The sequence below is a fragment of the Falco rusticolus genome, chromosome 3, assembly GCF_015220075.1.
Source record: "Falco rusticolus isolate bFalRus1 chromosome 3, bFalRus1.pri, whole genome shotgun sequence".
NCBI classification, from domain to species: Eukaryota; Metazoa; Chordata; class Aves; order Falconiformes; family Falconidae; genus Falco; species Falco rusticolus.
In genome coordinates, this window is record NC_051189.1 from 110019672 (window position 1) to 110035892 (window position 16221).

The 16221-nt window shown below is 43.1% G+C and overlaps 1 protein-coding gene across 1 annotated transcript in view; it reads right to left on the minus strand.

Annotated features, from left to right (window-relative positions):
• Positions 1-1478: 1478 nt before the first annotated feature.
• Positions 1479-16221, minus strand: part of IFFO2 (intermediate filament family orphan 2) — a 37686-nt gene continuing 22943 nt past the window's right edge. The window contains exons 2-9 of the mRNA XM_037381723.1: positions 13484-13544; positions 13105-13200; positions 10737-10877; positions 8827-8969; positions 6274-6394; positions 3900-3989; positions 3105-3235; positions 1479-2345 (exon numbers count right to left, since the gene is read on the minus strand). Coding sequence (XP_037237620.1) covers positions 2240-2345; positions 3105-3235; positions 3900-3989; positions 6274-6394; positions 8827-8969; positions 10737-10877; positions 13105-13200; positions 13484-13544 — 889 coding nt within the window. The 3' untranslated portion in view covers positions 1479-2239. The remainder of the gene's footprint in view (positions 2346-3104; positions 3236-3899; positions 3990-6273; positions 6395-8826; positions 8970-10736; positions 10878-13104; positions 13201-13483; positions 13545-16221) is intronic.

The window sequence follows — 16221 nt, forward strand, 5'->3', positions numbered from 1 at the left end:
TTTGAAAAAGCCCCTAACCCACACCACAGGAACCAGGGAGTCGCTAGCTACTCTATGAATAACTGCACTGAGCATTTCAATCAGTAAGGAAACCACAAGAATATCCTTGCATCTATTTTCTCAGAAGCCAGCAACTGCAGATCGTGGCCTCCACATTGTGGATCCAGATGAATCATCCCAGAACTCCTCCCCACGCTGAAAAAACCACGGAGCCCATCTGATTCATGTGGCCCAAAAGCACCATTGTGTCCAAGTAGGAGACTGATCTGAACAGCGATGAAACTCCAGGCAGCGACACGGGAAACTCAAATGAAGACGACATTACTGTACCCACAGTTACAGCGGGCACAGAAACCCTCCGAGGCCCTGCCGCCCTGCACAGCTGCGCCAAAGAGGCATTTCTGCCCAGGAACGCGCTGTTTGCCAAGACACTTGAGCTCTTTTTGGAAGAAAGCAACACTGATCTATACTGGCTGTATGCTTACAATGCAACCCCGCTGATTTCAGATCAATACGTGAGAGGGGCTTGGAAACAATACTCAGGAAGCTAAAAAGATTGGCCAGCTTACCTTTACGTAACACTGAGAGGGTGCTTAAATCTGATATGTCCCTGTCCAGTCCTAGCACTGCCCCTACATAGCAGTTTCTAAGCTATCTGGCAGGTAAAAAAAAAAAAAACCAAAAACATTTGGTATTTACTCCAAGTCTTACAACTGCTAGTTAACTACACAGTTACCTTTAGACAGTATTAACTACACTTCCAACTTTAGTCTAAAAAAAAAAACCAACCCCAAAACACAAACAAAAAATTATTGGCTGAGGTTTATACCCTGTTTTTACCTGGCTGAGGTGCTACAATTCCCATTATAACCATGAACAGCTTGATTATGCCAGAGTTTCCTCAAAATACCACCAAGTGATCCAACTTCTGGTGCTGCTTTCTCCTGTGTAAAAATACAGAAAGACTGACAAAGCCTACGTCTCCTCACTTTCTCACAGAGAAAGCACATGGCTGTTCTTCCCTCGTTCTTGGGCAGCAGTAGTTTGGGATTCATTTCACTATGCCCTAAAAAGGATTACAGTATTTTCCGATGTTCAGCTTTTCTGAAGAACAGTGGTCTGGAACTCTCCCAATGGCATGTCTCAAGTCTACATCTACACCCCCACATGTCCGTTTATCCCAATGCTTCAACTACCCCACTCTAAACATCATGAAAGCAGCATAAAATGGGAGTTATCTCCCTGTCAGCAAAGTAAAATCTGCAAACATTATGGTTTTTAACCAAAAAAAAAAACACCAAAAAAAAACTGAAAAAAGGAAAACACAAAACAACACGGAACTGAAGGGCTGATTCCCCTCTTAATCCAATCACTGGAAACAAAGGTCCTCCTCAAAAGAAGCTCTACAGATAACTAACATGTGCAAATTTGTTTTTAGCTTTCCTTTCCCCAAGAGATAACTGTAGCCCAGCAGGGACCAAACATTCCATATAAATAAGGCGAGCTTTTTTTTTTTTTTTTTTTGCATAGTAGTTTATCAGTGATAGTCCCACCCCACTGAACCCTCCTCTGTCCACCTGCTTTGCCACCGAGCTGAGACCTGCTGCTTCGGATTCTGGAGCCTAGCAGAAAGTTTGCACAAATCTCAAAGGCTCCTTTACCCAGAAAGACGGAATGAAGTAACTCCTTTTAATATTGTATAACTGCTTAATCCTAAAAGCTGCCTCGACACCTGCTATTATTCTTAAATGTTTACAGTTCAATTTTGAGGCATTCTTTTTTGTGCCAGACATTGGTAATTGTACCTTAATTGTCTTGGGTTTGCTTCTCATTTTGCCAGCATTCCTTTTGCCAATCAGTGCGCAGTTCAATAAACCCATAAGCTTATTGAGATACCCAGAGCCTTTGCAGCACCATTCTCTGCTGCTACCAGATTTTTTTAAAGTAATATTTTTTATAAAAACACCTGCTATTAATATTCCACTGGAGCTCAAAGTGGCTCAGCTTGGGGCAAAGGCACAATTAAAACACCATGTTTTCTTACAGGACTCTGCATTTATGATTTGTATAACAATAGAAATTTACAGCACCAATCCTTGGGTGGGGTGGGGATGCGTGTAGGAATGAGTCCTTAGAAACCCTGTGCAAGGGCTTACGAGTCTTATTTTCCCCCCATCAGTGTATTGTTTTTTAATCTTTTCTTCCATCTTCCCTTTCACCAGAATGCTCCAACTACGTATCAGCTGACCATGGGCTCCACATCCGTCTCTCTGTCCAAATCGTCCTGAATTTCATCTGTGTTTCCTGAGTCGCTGCTGGCTACAGAGCTGGGAGATGGAGAATTTCTGTCGAAAAATTAAGAGAAAGGTTTAAACAAGAAATTAAATATCAATGAGAGAAGGGGGGGGCGGGGGGAGGAATCTTTAAAGAAGATGGTCCTTTCACTGCCCAAAACAATTTAAAGTATCCTTTATTAACATTAAACTTTGGGTTTACAGTAAATATCAGTTGTAAACGTCAGCAGCCCGTGTGCTGCCACCCCACCCCTGCAATCTCCTATACAAACATAAAGGCTGCCCTAGGTTTCCTGACAGGGAGCAGGACACTTAAGTCCAATGAACATCCTACAGAGACTCTCATCTTCCATAATACGTACCGTCTTGAAAACCCCCAAAAAGTTTATTATCTTGTTCTTTGAAGCCAGGGCGTGTACTGGGGGTGAGCAAGAGATAAGAAAATCCATCATAGTATAGAGTTCTTAACACATGAGAAGATTAAAACCCACGTTCTTCATGTAGGTCCACAGTCAAGATTTATTCTGGGCTTTGTTCAAGAGTTGTAGATCTACGACATGAAGACTAAACATCTGTCCAGGTTAGAGATCCCTGGTCTTACCAATAAGTGTTGAATCCTGAGCAGTGTTACTGTGTGTAGGAACCTAGACACTTTTATAGGGCTCCTTATAAGACTTGTATTTGGCCCTGAACCAAACAGGATTATCTAAAAGACAAAGCTTTAGGACAAAATGGTACTATTGCCTTTAAAACAACTTGGCAGGAAACAATTCTTGAAGCACCCCAGGCAGAATGGTGGTAGCTTATTACCTGTCAGCTGAGCCTTTGATAAGCCTACGACAGGTTTCCATTTGTACATCCAGGCCCCTTTTCATACTACACATTTCCATATATTCATGAAGGTGGCGATTCATGTCACTCTTGGCCGTGGCCAATTCCAGCTGTAAGAAATGAGAGAAAATAATCAGCCTAAGGTGAGCTGCTAGCAGCTTCTCCCAGCATTGCTCGATTTTACATACTGGTGGGGATGCTAACGCTGCCCAGAGCCAAGCCAAAACACCCGCACAATATATGTTTAACCTCGGTGTTGCATACTGCCAATGTATTCATCAGCTTATGAAGCGTATTCCAATCAGAGCTCAACACTTTTTAAACAGCCCTTGAGGTTTTTTTTTTTTTCTGCTGTTTGGCATCTTGTTTGTCAACATGCAGTAATTACTGAAAGCATATTCTAGGCAGGGCAAAGATGGTTGAGAAGCTACAGCTGTTGTGCCTGGTGACCTGCGAGGCCACATCTCGTAAAGCATTTCCCAGTGTGATGGTGGATGTGCAGGACAAACAGGGGAAAATGAATGATAGCGTGCTTTTGTTCTCTTTGTTCTGAAGGTTCTCTCTCCACAAGCTACAGATTTATGCTTACTCAGTAACAGTGCTGCATAGAGAATGACATTTAGAAAAAAATCCCAAGATGATGTCAAAGGAAAACACCTTTGCGTTCTTGGATATAGAGACATTCCACCTTTCCTCTGTGGGTACAGTGGACCGGAACACTGCATGTTTTCATCCATCAGAAACAATTCATACTGTCACGAACCACTTCCTTACCTCTATCTGCCCTATTGTTTCTTGGTATTCCTTGTCTCTCGTTTTAAAGAAAGACTCTGTTTCGTGGATCAAGTTTCCCAGGTTTTCTTCCTGCAGGGGAAAGGAGGACACAAAGCATTAGCAAGGAACTAACAAGGAATTCAGTAGCAGACTGAAGATTTCCTTATTTAACCTCACTCAGAACTGCAGGTTGTTAACCTCTTTCGTGCAAAGATTTTTTTCAATACATTTTTATGCAGGCAAGCAACATTCTGCCGCTTAGACCTGGCATAGCGGGAGACATTTTTGTACCATGACCATGGCTTTGGACACACAAAGATAAAGTCTCTGATCAAGGAACCTACAGACCAAAGCTCCGGCAACTAAACGCATATACCTGATGATGTCAAAGAACCAAAACCATGGATTTTCCCGAACCTTTCACAGTCTGATCACACTTGGATAGACTGTAATGCTCTCCAGCCATGAAACTAAGTATTCCCTTGCATTGACCACACCACGACTTACGGCTTTGCACTGGAATTCTCATTTTCTGATTACAAATTACTCTCGAGTCCTTTCAAGTCTCCATCCTATTGAAATTCTTCACTTAACCACTAGATAAAGCAAGCTCTCTCCTGCATGCTATCGATGAAAACACCACACGCAAGAACACATGCTGTCCCAAAGGAAACATCCTGCCAGACAACAGCTCCCATATCCTTATCACTTTGGATTGCCAATATGGTCTGGGCTACAAAACATACAGCGCTATTTCATGCTGTCACGAAGAGATTAAAAACAATGTCATTGTTCATGCTCTCCTTCATGCTATTAACTACCTCCCTTTTCCAGAAAAAAAAAATAATAAAAAAATCAATTTAATGCAACTGCACTGATGAGCATTAATTATGTTTCCACCCTTTGGCCACATCTGTGGCAGCTTTATCAGGATCACACCTGGTATCAACGTCAAGCTATCCAGCCTATAGTTACAAGACTCATTCCACTTATCCTTTTACATGCAGAAATGCTTTAAGGAGGAAGGTCATTAAAGAAGGTGGCTAGGGCACCATGTAAGAACTTGAAAGGAATAAAGCCAGTGGAAGGAAGATTCAGGCATGTAAAGCACTATGTTAAAGACCAGGCACAGACAGAGCAGTCTTTATTCTGAATCTCCATCTACAAGACAAATCTACCCTCTCCTTGTATAATTTTCATTTAGAAGGATTTAAGCTTCTTAAAACCTTTAGAGTTTTCGCACGTAAGGTCTGAGTTCGGCAATATTCCTCCGATAGCTGCGCTTATACATGCACACATGGGTATATGCAAATAAATCTGTCACTAATTCCAGCACATGGCTACACGTTATCACTCTGCCACTCTCCCTGCTCAAAAGACGACACGTAGCTAAGTACGCCGCTTTCTGCAGTCCTAGCACTTCTAAGTAATCTCTGCAGTTTCAGTGTATGCCAGATGATACACAAATGGGAAGACGTAAAATTAACACACCCCTGGCAGTCAACACAAGACAATATTCAGGAGACTGCTGCCTCAGCATCCTTACACTGCAGCGGTGATGGAGGAAGGCAGGATTATTTCTTACCTACTGCTGTTGTGCTACTCAGTAGTGAAATAATAGCATCACATTTAAGACTACCTGCACAAAGCCAGACCTTGCCAGTTCAATCACTCTTTAGGCTTGTTTAAAAAGGCTCAGGAGTCACTGAATGAGGCAGCGTGCAGCCATTAGCTAGCTTTGCGTGGGATCGTAAGGATTAAAAGCAAGCTGTTTATTATCCACCAGCGCCAGGAGATTCCTATTGACTGGGAAGATGGAAGCACAAGATTCACAGTTCAGAAGATCCCTGGGGCCTTATGCAGTCCTGCAACCACAGCTTCTTTGTTTGCAACGGGGTATACAGACTTTAACATCTTCCACAGACCATACCGAGGTGTGGGTTTTTTTTTTTCCTCTGTGCAATACCATCCCCCACATTACACGTTCTATTTTGACAATTAAAGTGTGAATGATAATCTACAGAGAAAGTGAGATGCTGCGTGGAAGATACAGGGCTTTGGATAAGTGACTGCTTAGGGTGACAGATGGCGTGATGCTCTGCTAACAGCTAGACACACATTGAGTCTTCTGACACTCGCTTGGTACTTTCAAATACTCAGTTTGAAGGAGCAGAAGAAATGAAGTTTGGCAAATGGCACAGACTGAAAAGCAACCATAGAGAGAAAGCACTAAGAGGATTTTAAAATCAAAGCAAGTTTGCGTGGCAAACTAGATCACCAGTCAAATATCCGAAGGCTCAAATGGCTAAAAGAGCAGCTGAGGGATACAGTTTCTGCAGAGAATAGTTCGAGAAAATAACGGAAATAAACTCACCTCTCCTTGGAGGTCAATTGAAGGATTGCAGTTTGTGAAGTCTTCCCAAAGAAGCAACGTTTCCTCATTCTCCTCCCACGTTAAACTATCACAGTCGTCATCAAAATCAAATGTCTCACGACTGTTAAGATAACGGAAAAAGCATTAGTGAAAACTACTCCAGTCCCACTCCCTCGGTCCTTTAATTAATCTAGAAAAAAAGAGGCTGCGAGAACTGAATGAAGGAGACAATGCAGCAGCGGAAAATCCTCACAGTTTTTACAAACAGGCTTTGCCACTGTCCAGGTCTCTTGCTCCTGGGCTCCTTGCCATGCCAAAGCAGAATAAAAGATCCTTGTTAGCATTCCTGGTTCAAGTACACAGTCCTAGCTCTGTCCTCCAGATGGTGCTGCACATTAGTTTCCCCGGTTTGCAAAACCACAAAAATGTTTTAAACTATTCTTTTTATACATGGGAAAATGAGCCCAAACACAGTTCGAGGAATTTTACAAGAAACAGCCATCAGAAGACTCCCTGGTGATTTTCACGTAGAAGTTCAGCCAACTGTTTCTCTGCAGCCCTTAAACATTATTTTCAAAAGTAACAACTATGAAAAATCTGAACCCCGAGACGGTGCGCAGGTGAGCATAAATACCGATTGCTGCCTTGACCAACAGAAGGTGCTACTACAGCCACTTAAGACTGAGAACAAACAGTGGCAAGAGTGACCTTTAACACTGTTATTTGGTCAAGCCCTTTTAGTACGGTCAGTTGTGCAATAAAGGAAAGTTTCAGAAGGCACTCGAGTCCCTTTGGCTTTGAACAGCAGCACAGCAAAACACTAGTAGCTGCTTCTTGTCCTTGTTAAGGAGGCCTGACAAAAACCTGAAATGGCTCCCAGCAGCAGTCTGCTAATTTCAGACCAATGCATTTTTATTACTTTAGCTCACTTCCTTTCAAGCAGATAACATCTCAGTCCGGACGCCGAGTCCAATACCGTCTTTAGGAGGCTGAAGAGCTTGGCAAGAGAGACAGGCTATTTGTCTATACTCAGCATGACTCTAAAAAATAATTCTAAAACAACCCAAGTCACTTGGACATACATGATTGTGCCTTTTGCAATTCAACTTCTTCAAATTGGTTTCTTTTTGCAAAAGCTCTCCTTGTCAGAGAGCACAGAGGTTCCCAGTTCTGACTGCTGCTTACTTCAGACATAGACACTGTTCAAAGTCGGCTGGATTGTGACTTTTTACTACTAGACACTTAAAGATTACATTTGTTACGGAGAAAATGCAAGTTGCTTTACTTCTGTTAAAAAGAGAACATCTTCAGCTATTTGTAAACTATTATTTTCTACTTCACAAAGACCCCAAACCCAGCCATCCTTAGAAATGTACCATCTCCAATAAGCCATGAACGCTTTCTAGATCAACCCAATTTGAATGTATCGAGAATCCTGCAGCACTCTGTGCATATGTAATTGGACCAGGGGGTAAGTATTTACAACACTTAATATTAATAAGGGCCTAAAGACATCTAAAACAAGAGTCCTAACTTTCACAAAAAACATGCCCTCCTAAGTCTGAAATTCAGGCAAAAAGAGAGACACAGACTTCCTGAAAGTAGAACTTTTGGCAACAGCTGACACAGGAGTTAGTGCTTCTTAGATAACTTGTAATACTCCTACGTATTACATACTGTCCTACATTGTGTGGGAAAGCACTGGGAATTCTTCCCTCTGCAGTCATGCAGAACTTGGCAGAAGACACCCATATTTGAACACTAGGGAAGTCAGCCCTACGGTGCTTGCTGGGGCTTTTCTCTGCCCAAAGAAAACAGCAGAGACCCACAAAAGTCTCACCAGGCTGTGGCCATCTCCACCGATTCCAGGACAGCAGGAGAGGAAAGCAGGACACATTGCTAGGCAGCTTCCTGAACTGCTTTGTGGAGCACCAAGGTGCAGAGAGTCTCTTCTCAGCTGCTACAAGCTTCCTAACACTTCAGTTTAGGGTAAAACTTAAGGCAAAATTGCAATTCTTCCACACTGGGAGACCAGACTTTGCAGCAAGGCTTATAACACCGATATTCTTGGAATCTAGAAACTGCTATTCACTGCCAGAACTCATCTTCCAGCCAGATCCGCCGCTACCATTTTTCTATAGCTCAACTGAAAAGTCATGAAAAATACTAGAGAAAAGTCTGTATCCATTTCAAACCGAGCTTTCAGCAACATTGCCAAATTCTATCCAGCCCAAGCAGCAGCATGGTTCTTTCCAAAACTCTAGAAATCTAATATTCAGCCAAACGTACAGAACAGACTCAAGTTTTGTACTTTTGTTGTTGTTGCATGTTTCTTCTTTTGCTACAGTTGTAACAGTGCATAGTAGTAGAAGTAGATTTTTTTTTTTTATATTTTCTATAGTTCCCCCTACATAAGGGAGGAACAAAAATTAATTAATTTCATTTGAACTTCCAGAAAACCTTGAAGTATGCACCATGCTGGCAGCTCAGATGCTCTGGGACTAAGTTTGCACTTCAGATTAAGCTTTCCCCCATGCTGTCCACGATACTCACAGCTGATTAAACATACGCTTCATTTCATCCGTGATGTTCAAAGAACAGCTGACCTCATCGTCAGAGAACCTGCCATTATCTCCATCCTGTTCAGAGAGGTCATCGTCAGATGTGAGCTTGCGTTCTTTCTTCTTGGAAGCCACCTTAATTGGAGAGAAGAGCAGTAACTAGAAGGTTCAACTGAGGTACTGCGCCATGAGGGGCAGAAATAAAGAAGGAGAGGCGTTAGGTTTGAGCAAATATAACCGTTCATCAGTTCCCAGGCAACTCAGGGATTGCTCGTATTCAAAACGGGAATCGCATCTGTTAATGAGTGGTGAACACAGAGCACAAGGAAGCAGTTCAGAACGGTGAAGAGCAAAGCAAGCTGCAGGCTGCCAGCGCTCTACAGATGTTCATCTGCTCACTGACACCAGTCTATGATCTACCAGAGAACATGCAGAGGTTAGAATGATACAGGGTAAAAGCGTAAGCTGGCAGGAGCGCCCAGGCAGCAGGCTCCAGAGCAATGACAGAACTCTCCCTCTCCTGCCACCGCCACAGGCTGTTGCTCCCTGCATCGAACCACCACGAAAGAGTAGCCGGGAAGCCTTTCTAGAAAAGCCTTTATTTCAGGTCAGTCCCACCCCACCGCGGAGGCAGGCTGCTCATCTGCAGGTTGTCAGAAGAAGGGTTTAACTGAACCATGAAAAACGCCTGGACAACCTCAAAGAAATGAAATTCACAGACGTGCAGAGAACCCAAGGGATACCCCTGCAAAGGGTGCAGAGGATCACTTCTTCACCCGAGGGCTGTGACTGTAAGAGATATTCACAGGTGGTGCCGCAGTCCCAAACACACAGTCCGCTCCCAGCCTACTGGAATTTTTCCTCTAGTTGGCATATAAACCATCCCTCACTGGTGCTGTTCTCTGTGAGGATCATTTTAACCACTGCATGCCCGACCAAAAGCGTGCTTCGCAGTTGCCTTTGAGCAGAAATTGAGCATAGCAATTCTACTCAAAGACAAGAAGGAACCACCATCACAATGCAATGGCTCAACAGGCTAAAAAAAAAAAAAAAAAAACTGTCTCCAATAAGGAGAGTTGAGTCTTTTGGGATACGTAAGAAAAAAACCCCATCAAACCTTTAGGCAACTCCACTATAGCCAGAAAGCACGACCAGGAGAGACCACAGGGATCTTTTACAGTGGTTCTGTACAGCACTTGGCACACTATATGGCATCGCTATAGAGGAAAGCATCAGACTTGCTGAAAGACCGAACAAGACACATTTAGATCAAAGTGGAAGGAAGCTGGGTTAATTGCAATTGAAACTGCAGTTATGTCAGAAGACCAACTGCATCGGGAGTTACAGGTTTGCTCCACACAGAGCTGTTACTGCTTGCTTTTGGAGCAAATTAAAGGACTTTCCTACCAGCACCAAGGAGCCACAATAGCTCAAGGAAAGCAACTGGAGTTTCTAGTCTCACCAAGCAGTCATAGCTCACCACCACAGAAGCGTTATTTCTGGCCACGGAGCTTGGGCCAGAAATAAAGACATTCAGATGACAGTTCCACAAGCTTAAAACCTCTCACTTGTGAAGGGAACAAATGTGAGGAAGCCATTTATACAAACCTAGACCCTGTAATGCCTTTTTTCCCTGCATTCATTGTAGGCTAGCATCAGACTAACAGCATGTCTTAAAGTTCATCCTGAGACTTTTTTTTTTAAACTCTCTAAATTTTGTGCTTAGTACTACAGCAGCTTCTGCAGAAGAGAGCTACGCTTCAAGACTGAGAAAGAAGAAAATAAGTCTACAGAGAGAAATTTCAAGAAAAGGCAAACGTCCTGGACCACAATCCTCAGCACTGCTCCCTCCTGTCCCCTCACTTCTCGTCCTACCCTATGGAAAATTCATGGCCTAATCACCTGGAATATCTTGGAAACGTCTTCAGAGTTGCGCTGCTGCGCTACATCACACAGCTTGGCTGTGATATCGATTCGCCGACAGATGTCCATGTCCACCTTCATGGCCTTTTCTTGAATCTTTGTGTCCAGGTCTGTCATGGGCTGCAGGAAGGACAGTAGTGATTATCTTCTATTATTATACAGTTCAGGAAAGAAGAGATACCCCACAGTATCTCTCTAACCCCAGGGTATACTATTCTTAAACAATCCAGGAAAGGCAGTACACGGACAATCTGAATAGACTAGACAGCTAATAATTCACATTTCATATCCAATTCTAATAAAATTTCAACTCAAGAGTGATTTGCCACCAAAAAACCTATACCCACCCCAAAACAACTGCTAGATGTGGCAACAGTAAACTTTCACAGGTCAATAAAGCTTTAAAAATGGAGAAGAAAAACCCTGTTGGGCACGTGCAGAATAGAATGAAATCTAATACCTGGTGACTATGCAACACATCTCCCCCTTTCAGACAGAACTGTGCCTACAAGACGCTGCTTTTAAAACAGAATCCAGGCTACACAGCAACATCATACATACTATGAAAACAAAATCAAGACTGGATCTAAAGAGATCCACGAAAGCCTGTGACACAGAAAATGCTCCTCTTCATTGGCATTAACCTGGCTCCAGCCTAGCAAAAATTCTACATGAGTATTATTTTGTCTTGCTTCACTCTGGGCAGTAACTATAAACATAATTTGTAAGAAACACTCCCACTCAGATAGTACATCTGGCTCCTGATGAAGAAACATTTTTTAAAAAAGGCACATTTTCCAGCCTGGACAAGACTTACTCTGTTAGAACGTACCACTTCAATGGCTAGGGGCAATGCTTCCACTTTGACCAGAAAAGCAGAAAAACTCTTTGCAGAGCATTCTTCAATATCAAATCCCCTTTCCAAGAAGAAAGCTTTGGGTTTGGTTTTTTTTTTAATTTTTTTTTTTTTTATTATTAGACAAGAGTTCTTCTCCAACCCCTGTCAACCATTGTTTGACAAGTTAGAGATTTTTGTTTTCCAAAACACTAAGAATAAGAAATTTCTAAAGACTGACACACTCCAAACACAATCTTATCCACTGAGTAGGTATCAGTGATTCTTATCCGCAGGAAGGCAAGAGTCACATACCAACATCCAGCATTTCTCTCCTCTAAATATTTACACAGTGGGATTCAAAACAAGCATTTTCACTGCTTCCCTTTGGCTCGCTTCTCCCTGACGGAGCTCGCAAAGCCCAAAGCACACGTTCTCTAAAGCCGAGGAGGATGTTTGCGTTCACTGCCACCCTTTCTGTCCACACAGAACAACATTTCTTCCTCGGCGAAAAAGTCAGCAGCAGCCCTAACAAGTTCCTCCCTTTCACACTGCCTCTAACCAAGCATGCCTATTCTCAATTAAATGAGAGACAGCTAATAGCGAAATTTCACATGAACAGATCGAGTGGCCCTGAGAGAACGTATTTGACACCAGGGAGCGGGTTCTGCAAGCTTTATGTAAAGACAGAAGGAAGCAGTTCTATGCAAAATTACAGAATAAATAAGCTTAATAGGACACATTCATTAGACAACTGGCATCAGCGCTACTTCAGTCTCGCAGAGAAAGGCGCCTTACTTAGCGTTCACCTGGCTTATCCTTCTAGGTATCTGCATGGGTACATGCTTCTCAGTGTGTCAAAATGTAAGAAAATTACCCAGTCATAGCCTAAAAGATCCCCCAGCTTTGAAGGGAAGTCATTATCTAACAAGACATGAGGAAATTCCTGAGAAAATGTCTTTTTTTTAATAAATAAATAAATAAATTAGGTGGAAGCAGCACTGGAAAGAAAGCCAGCTACCTGCACCAGTGACAGTGAGTTAATCTCTTCCGAGCTTTCATAAAGGGAGTTGGGATCTTTTTGAACATCGCTTTCTTGCCTGACACAGAGCAACACACACACACACACACCCCCCCCCCCGTTAGCAGTACATGGTGCTGCATGGTGACAAACCCTTTTCCCTAACCTACGAGTTCTCCAACATGATTTTTCTTTTCCCCCATGGCTGCAGATCGGAATGCCGGCACTGCCAGCTGTGGAGAATGGGGAAGGGAGGGAAGAGTCCGGGTTATGGGCTAAGCAGCAAGTTAATGCATCTCTACACAGACCAGACAGGAAGCAGGGGGGAGGGTGATCTGTCTGATGCATTAGGTCATACCAGCAGCCATAACGCTAACTACAAAGCGGCACTCACTAAGACCATAACCTTTTTATGAATGAAGCCATTTGCATGACACACACATTTCACAAAGGCAGTGGGAGCCGGCCACTCCGCTCACCAGTGTACTTACATCACTCATCAGACCCTTAAAGACCACAAGTTCTGCTTTCAGTCTCTCAATCTTTTCGTTTAACTCCTCCTGGAGAGCTTCTGCTTCCTGAGCCTCCTGCAAGAGAAAGCACAGACAGAACTGAGAGGTACCAGGCCAACATATGCTTCCTCACTTAACCTCAGCCCGGCTGATAAGGCACCTCGCCACCCCCACGCTGCGCTTGGTCAGAAGCTTCAGCACCTTCCTGCTTCAGCTTCTAAACATCAACACTATGCTATGCAGTCAGCTGCTCGCTAGAAGATGGCTTTTTAATTAAAAGACCCATTAAATGATTCCCAGCATAATAAAAGGCGCAGGGAAAAGCTACAACTTTTAATACACACTATGCAAAACTTACCTCTCGCAAGGTTTCTACCATAGATTCCAGGCTCATTCTTCTTGTCAGTTCCTCTTCCCATCTGAAAGACAAGATTGGCAGACAAAGTGTTAACTAGGGAAAAAGTAATATATTTCCCCCCCTCCCCCCCCCCCCAAAAAAAAATCACAAGTCTTCTGATAGCTGTAGGATGATGACAGTTATTTGAAATGTAAAGCAGATGGTCCCCCTCACCAGCACACCCTCAAACCAGGAACACGAAGTCTGTAAGAACAGCTAAAACCACTTCCATTGGGATCAGTACTCTTTCCTGCTCTCCTATACAATACCTGGTTGCAAAGAAGGTGGAAGATTTTCAGTGCAAAAAGAATCAGTTGAAGGTAAGTTATCTGAAGGAGCAATCTTAATATTCATCTGTTTGGACCAATCAATTAATACGTTTATGTGCCTTCTATATCAAAATCCTCAATAATCTACGTGCCTCACTCATTCTCCAGCACAACAACTGCAAGGAGAGTACTCAGACGAGCACCCTTGAACGCAGGGGATACACACTCACCGCTGCTGCAGTACTCAACGGGTAGAAGAAAAGGAACGACAAATGATAATTAAACCTCATACTACGAGCATCATTACATTTGAGTTCATTATCGGATTAAGCATCAAAATATCCAGCAGTTCCTCTTTTTAAGCACCAAACCCCTTTAAAGGGCAAAACCTGGTATGGGACATCACTAACTCAAACACTAACGTTCACATGCATGGATATAGTCTGAGTTTGCGGGGAGAGGGAGAAAGTAAAACGTGTGCCCCTCTTTTTAAACGGGCAATAATGCCACATCAGACTCGCCCAGTCTGTTACAACAACAGGAACCACAGTCCTGGAAAAGAAACTTTGGATATCACATGATTAAAAACAACCCTGTGAACACAACCTCCAAGTACCATCACGGTAATTTCTGTTGCCGCTTCAACACTTTCTACAGTTGAACTGAAAATGGCAAACCACGGGCCCAGAGATGTATTCAATCAAAGCATTCTGGAAAATGCAAGGTTCAATCTGCCCAAACACATCATTTAATCTGATTTTTCAAATCTGCAGAGATATCTGGTGATGGCTAGATTGCGGGATATTCCACTGATTGGAGATACAAGTCTCATCGGTACATCTCTGCATTCAAGGTGCCAACCTCATCCCATTGGCAGTGGAAGCCGGGGCGGACCATTTCAGCAGGAAAGGACGCAGGCAGGCACAGCGCTGCTGCAGCTTGCTGTCCTCAGGAGCCAGCCGAGCCACCTGAACGGGTCACATCTCAATGCAGCAGCAGCAGCTCCACCGAGCGCTGTGCCAAGCTGCCACGCTGCCTACAGCCGCTCCTTCCTCCTGTTGTGGTGCAGGAATAGCCGACACCACAGCCTGCAAATTCTCCATCCTACAGCAGAAGTTTGATTTATGCAGGAAGACTTGTTGTACGTCTTTTTACCGGTAACTATTTACTGCCAAGCAGAGTAAAATATTTAAGCTGAAATTTACATTTGTCATCAAATATTTTAGCTCATTATTTCCCTATCCTATGTTTTTTGACTATTAATTACATGTACATTTCTGTAAAAACAGTAACTGTTTTTCAGATTTTTTAATATTAAGTCAAGAAGGTGAAATTAAAGCAGTCAATTATATTAGCAAGCTGTAAGATGGTCTCCTTCTGTTACAGGAGGCGTGTTGCATGGCTTTAATCATCCCTCCCGGTCCTTCTGCCAGCAGGCTGTCATTTACGGATGCAAGTCAAGCAGACATTGCAAAAATTGATATGCTGCTTTTTGAGGTTTTAGCTGCTGAAATGAGGAATACCGGCTGCATCCAGGTTAGCCTGCTGTATGATTTGCATCCTCACAGTGCGCTGTGCATTCTGCAGAGGGATGTGTTTTTTGGAAAACATATCTGCATATTTTTACTGACTGTGCCAAAAGCCAGCAAAAAGGATTAGCATTCCTCCCCTGCAATTCAGCCATCCTGGGCAGCTGCCAAAATTACACATCTCAAAGTCCGCTCAGACTAACCTTCCTCATCCTGCAGAAATGCCAGTAGTTCCATTTCTTTTCTTTGTGCCAGTTTAAAGTGCATTTTGCCAAACGGTGATTTACAGCCCTAATTCCCTTCCGTCAAACTCCAGACAGTGTCCTCAAGAGAAGAGGAAAATGATGCCTTATTTTACACCCGTACACACCCTCTCTGCAATTTCTGCGTTTCACTTAATTATGGGAACAATAAAACAGTCACGTGATTTTTAACCAAAAAGTTTAACAGCTGGAAATTCACCCTGGACTGATAATAAGGGTCCTGCTAACCATTAATATCACGTTCCTAACCTCAGAGCATGTTTCTCGCACCCACTACCAAGCTGTTTAACCTCATTTAACAGCTGAAAATGCCAGTCTTACTTTCTCCTCACACCTAAACGTAAACCATACCAAGAAGAGGAAGGAAACTGACGGGAAGGTAGAGGATAACAACGGAGCAGAGGATTAATACTCTATTTAAACTTCTGAGGAAGTGGAACAATAGAAGGATTGCTCATTCATACGATCATCCTGTATTTGCTGTACCACACAAGACTTTAAAAGGGACCTTGGCAGCTGTGCTACTACACGCTCCAACAAATGCAGCGCTGAGGAGTCAGTGTGCCACTGAGAAGACGCTAACTATGGCTCTGACGTCTTTTAATATTCACACGAAATTATTCTCCCAGTAATTTATA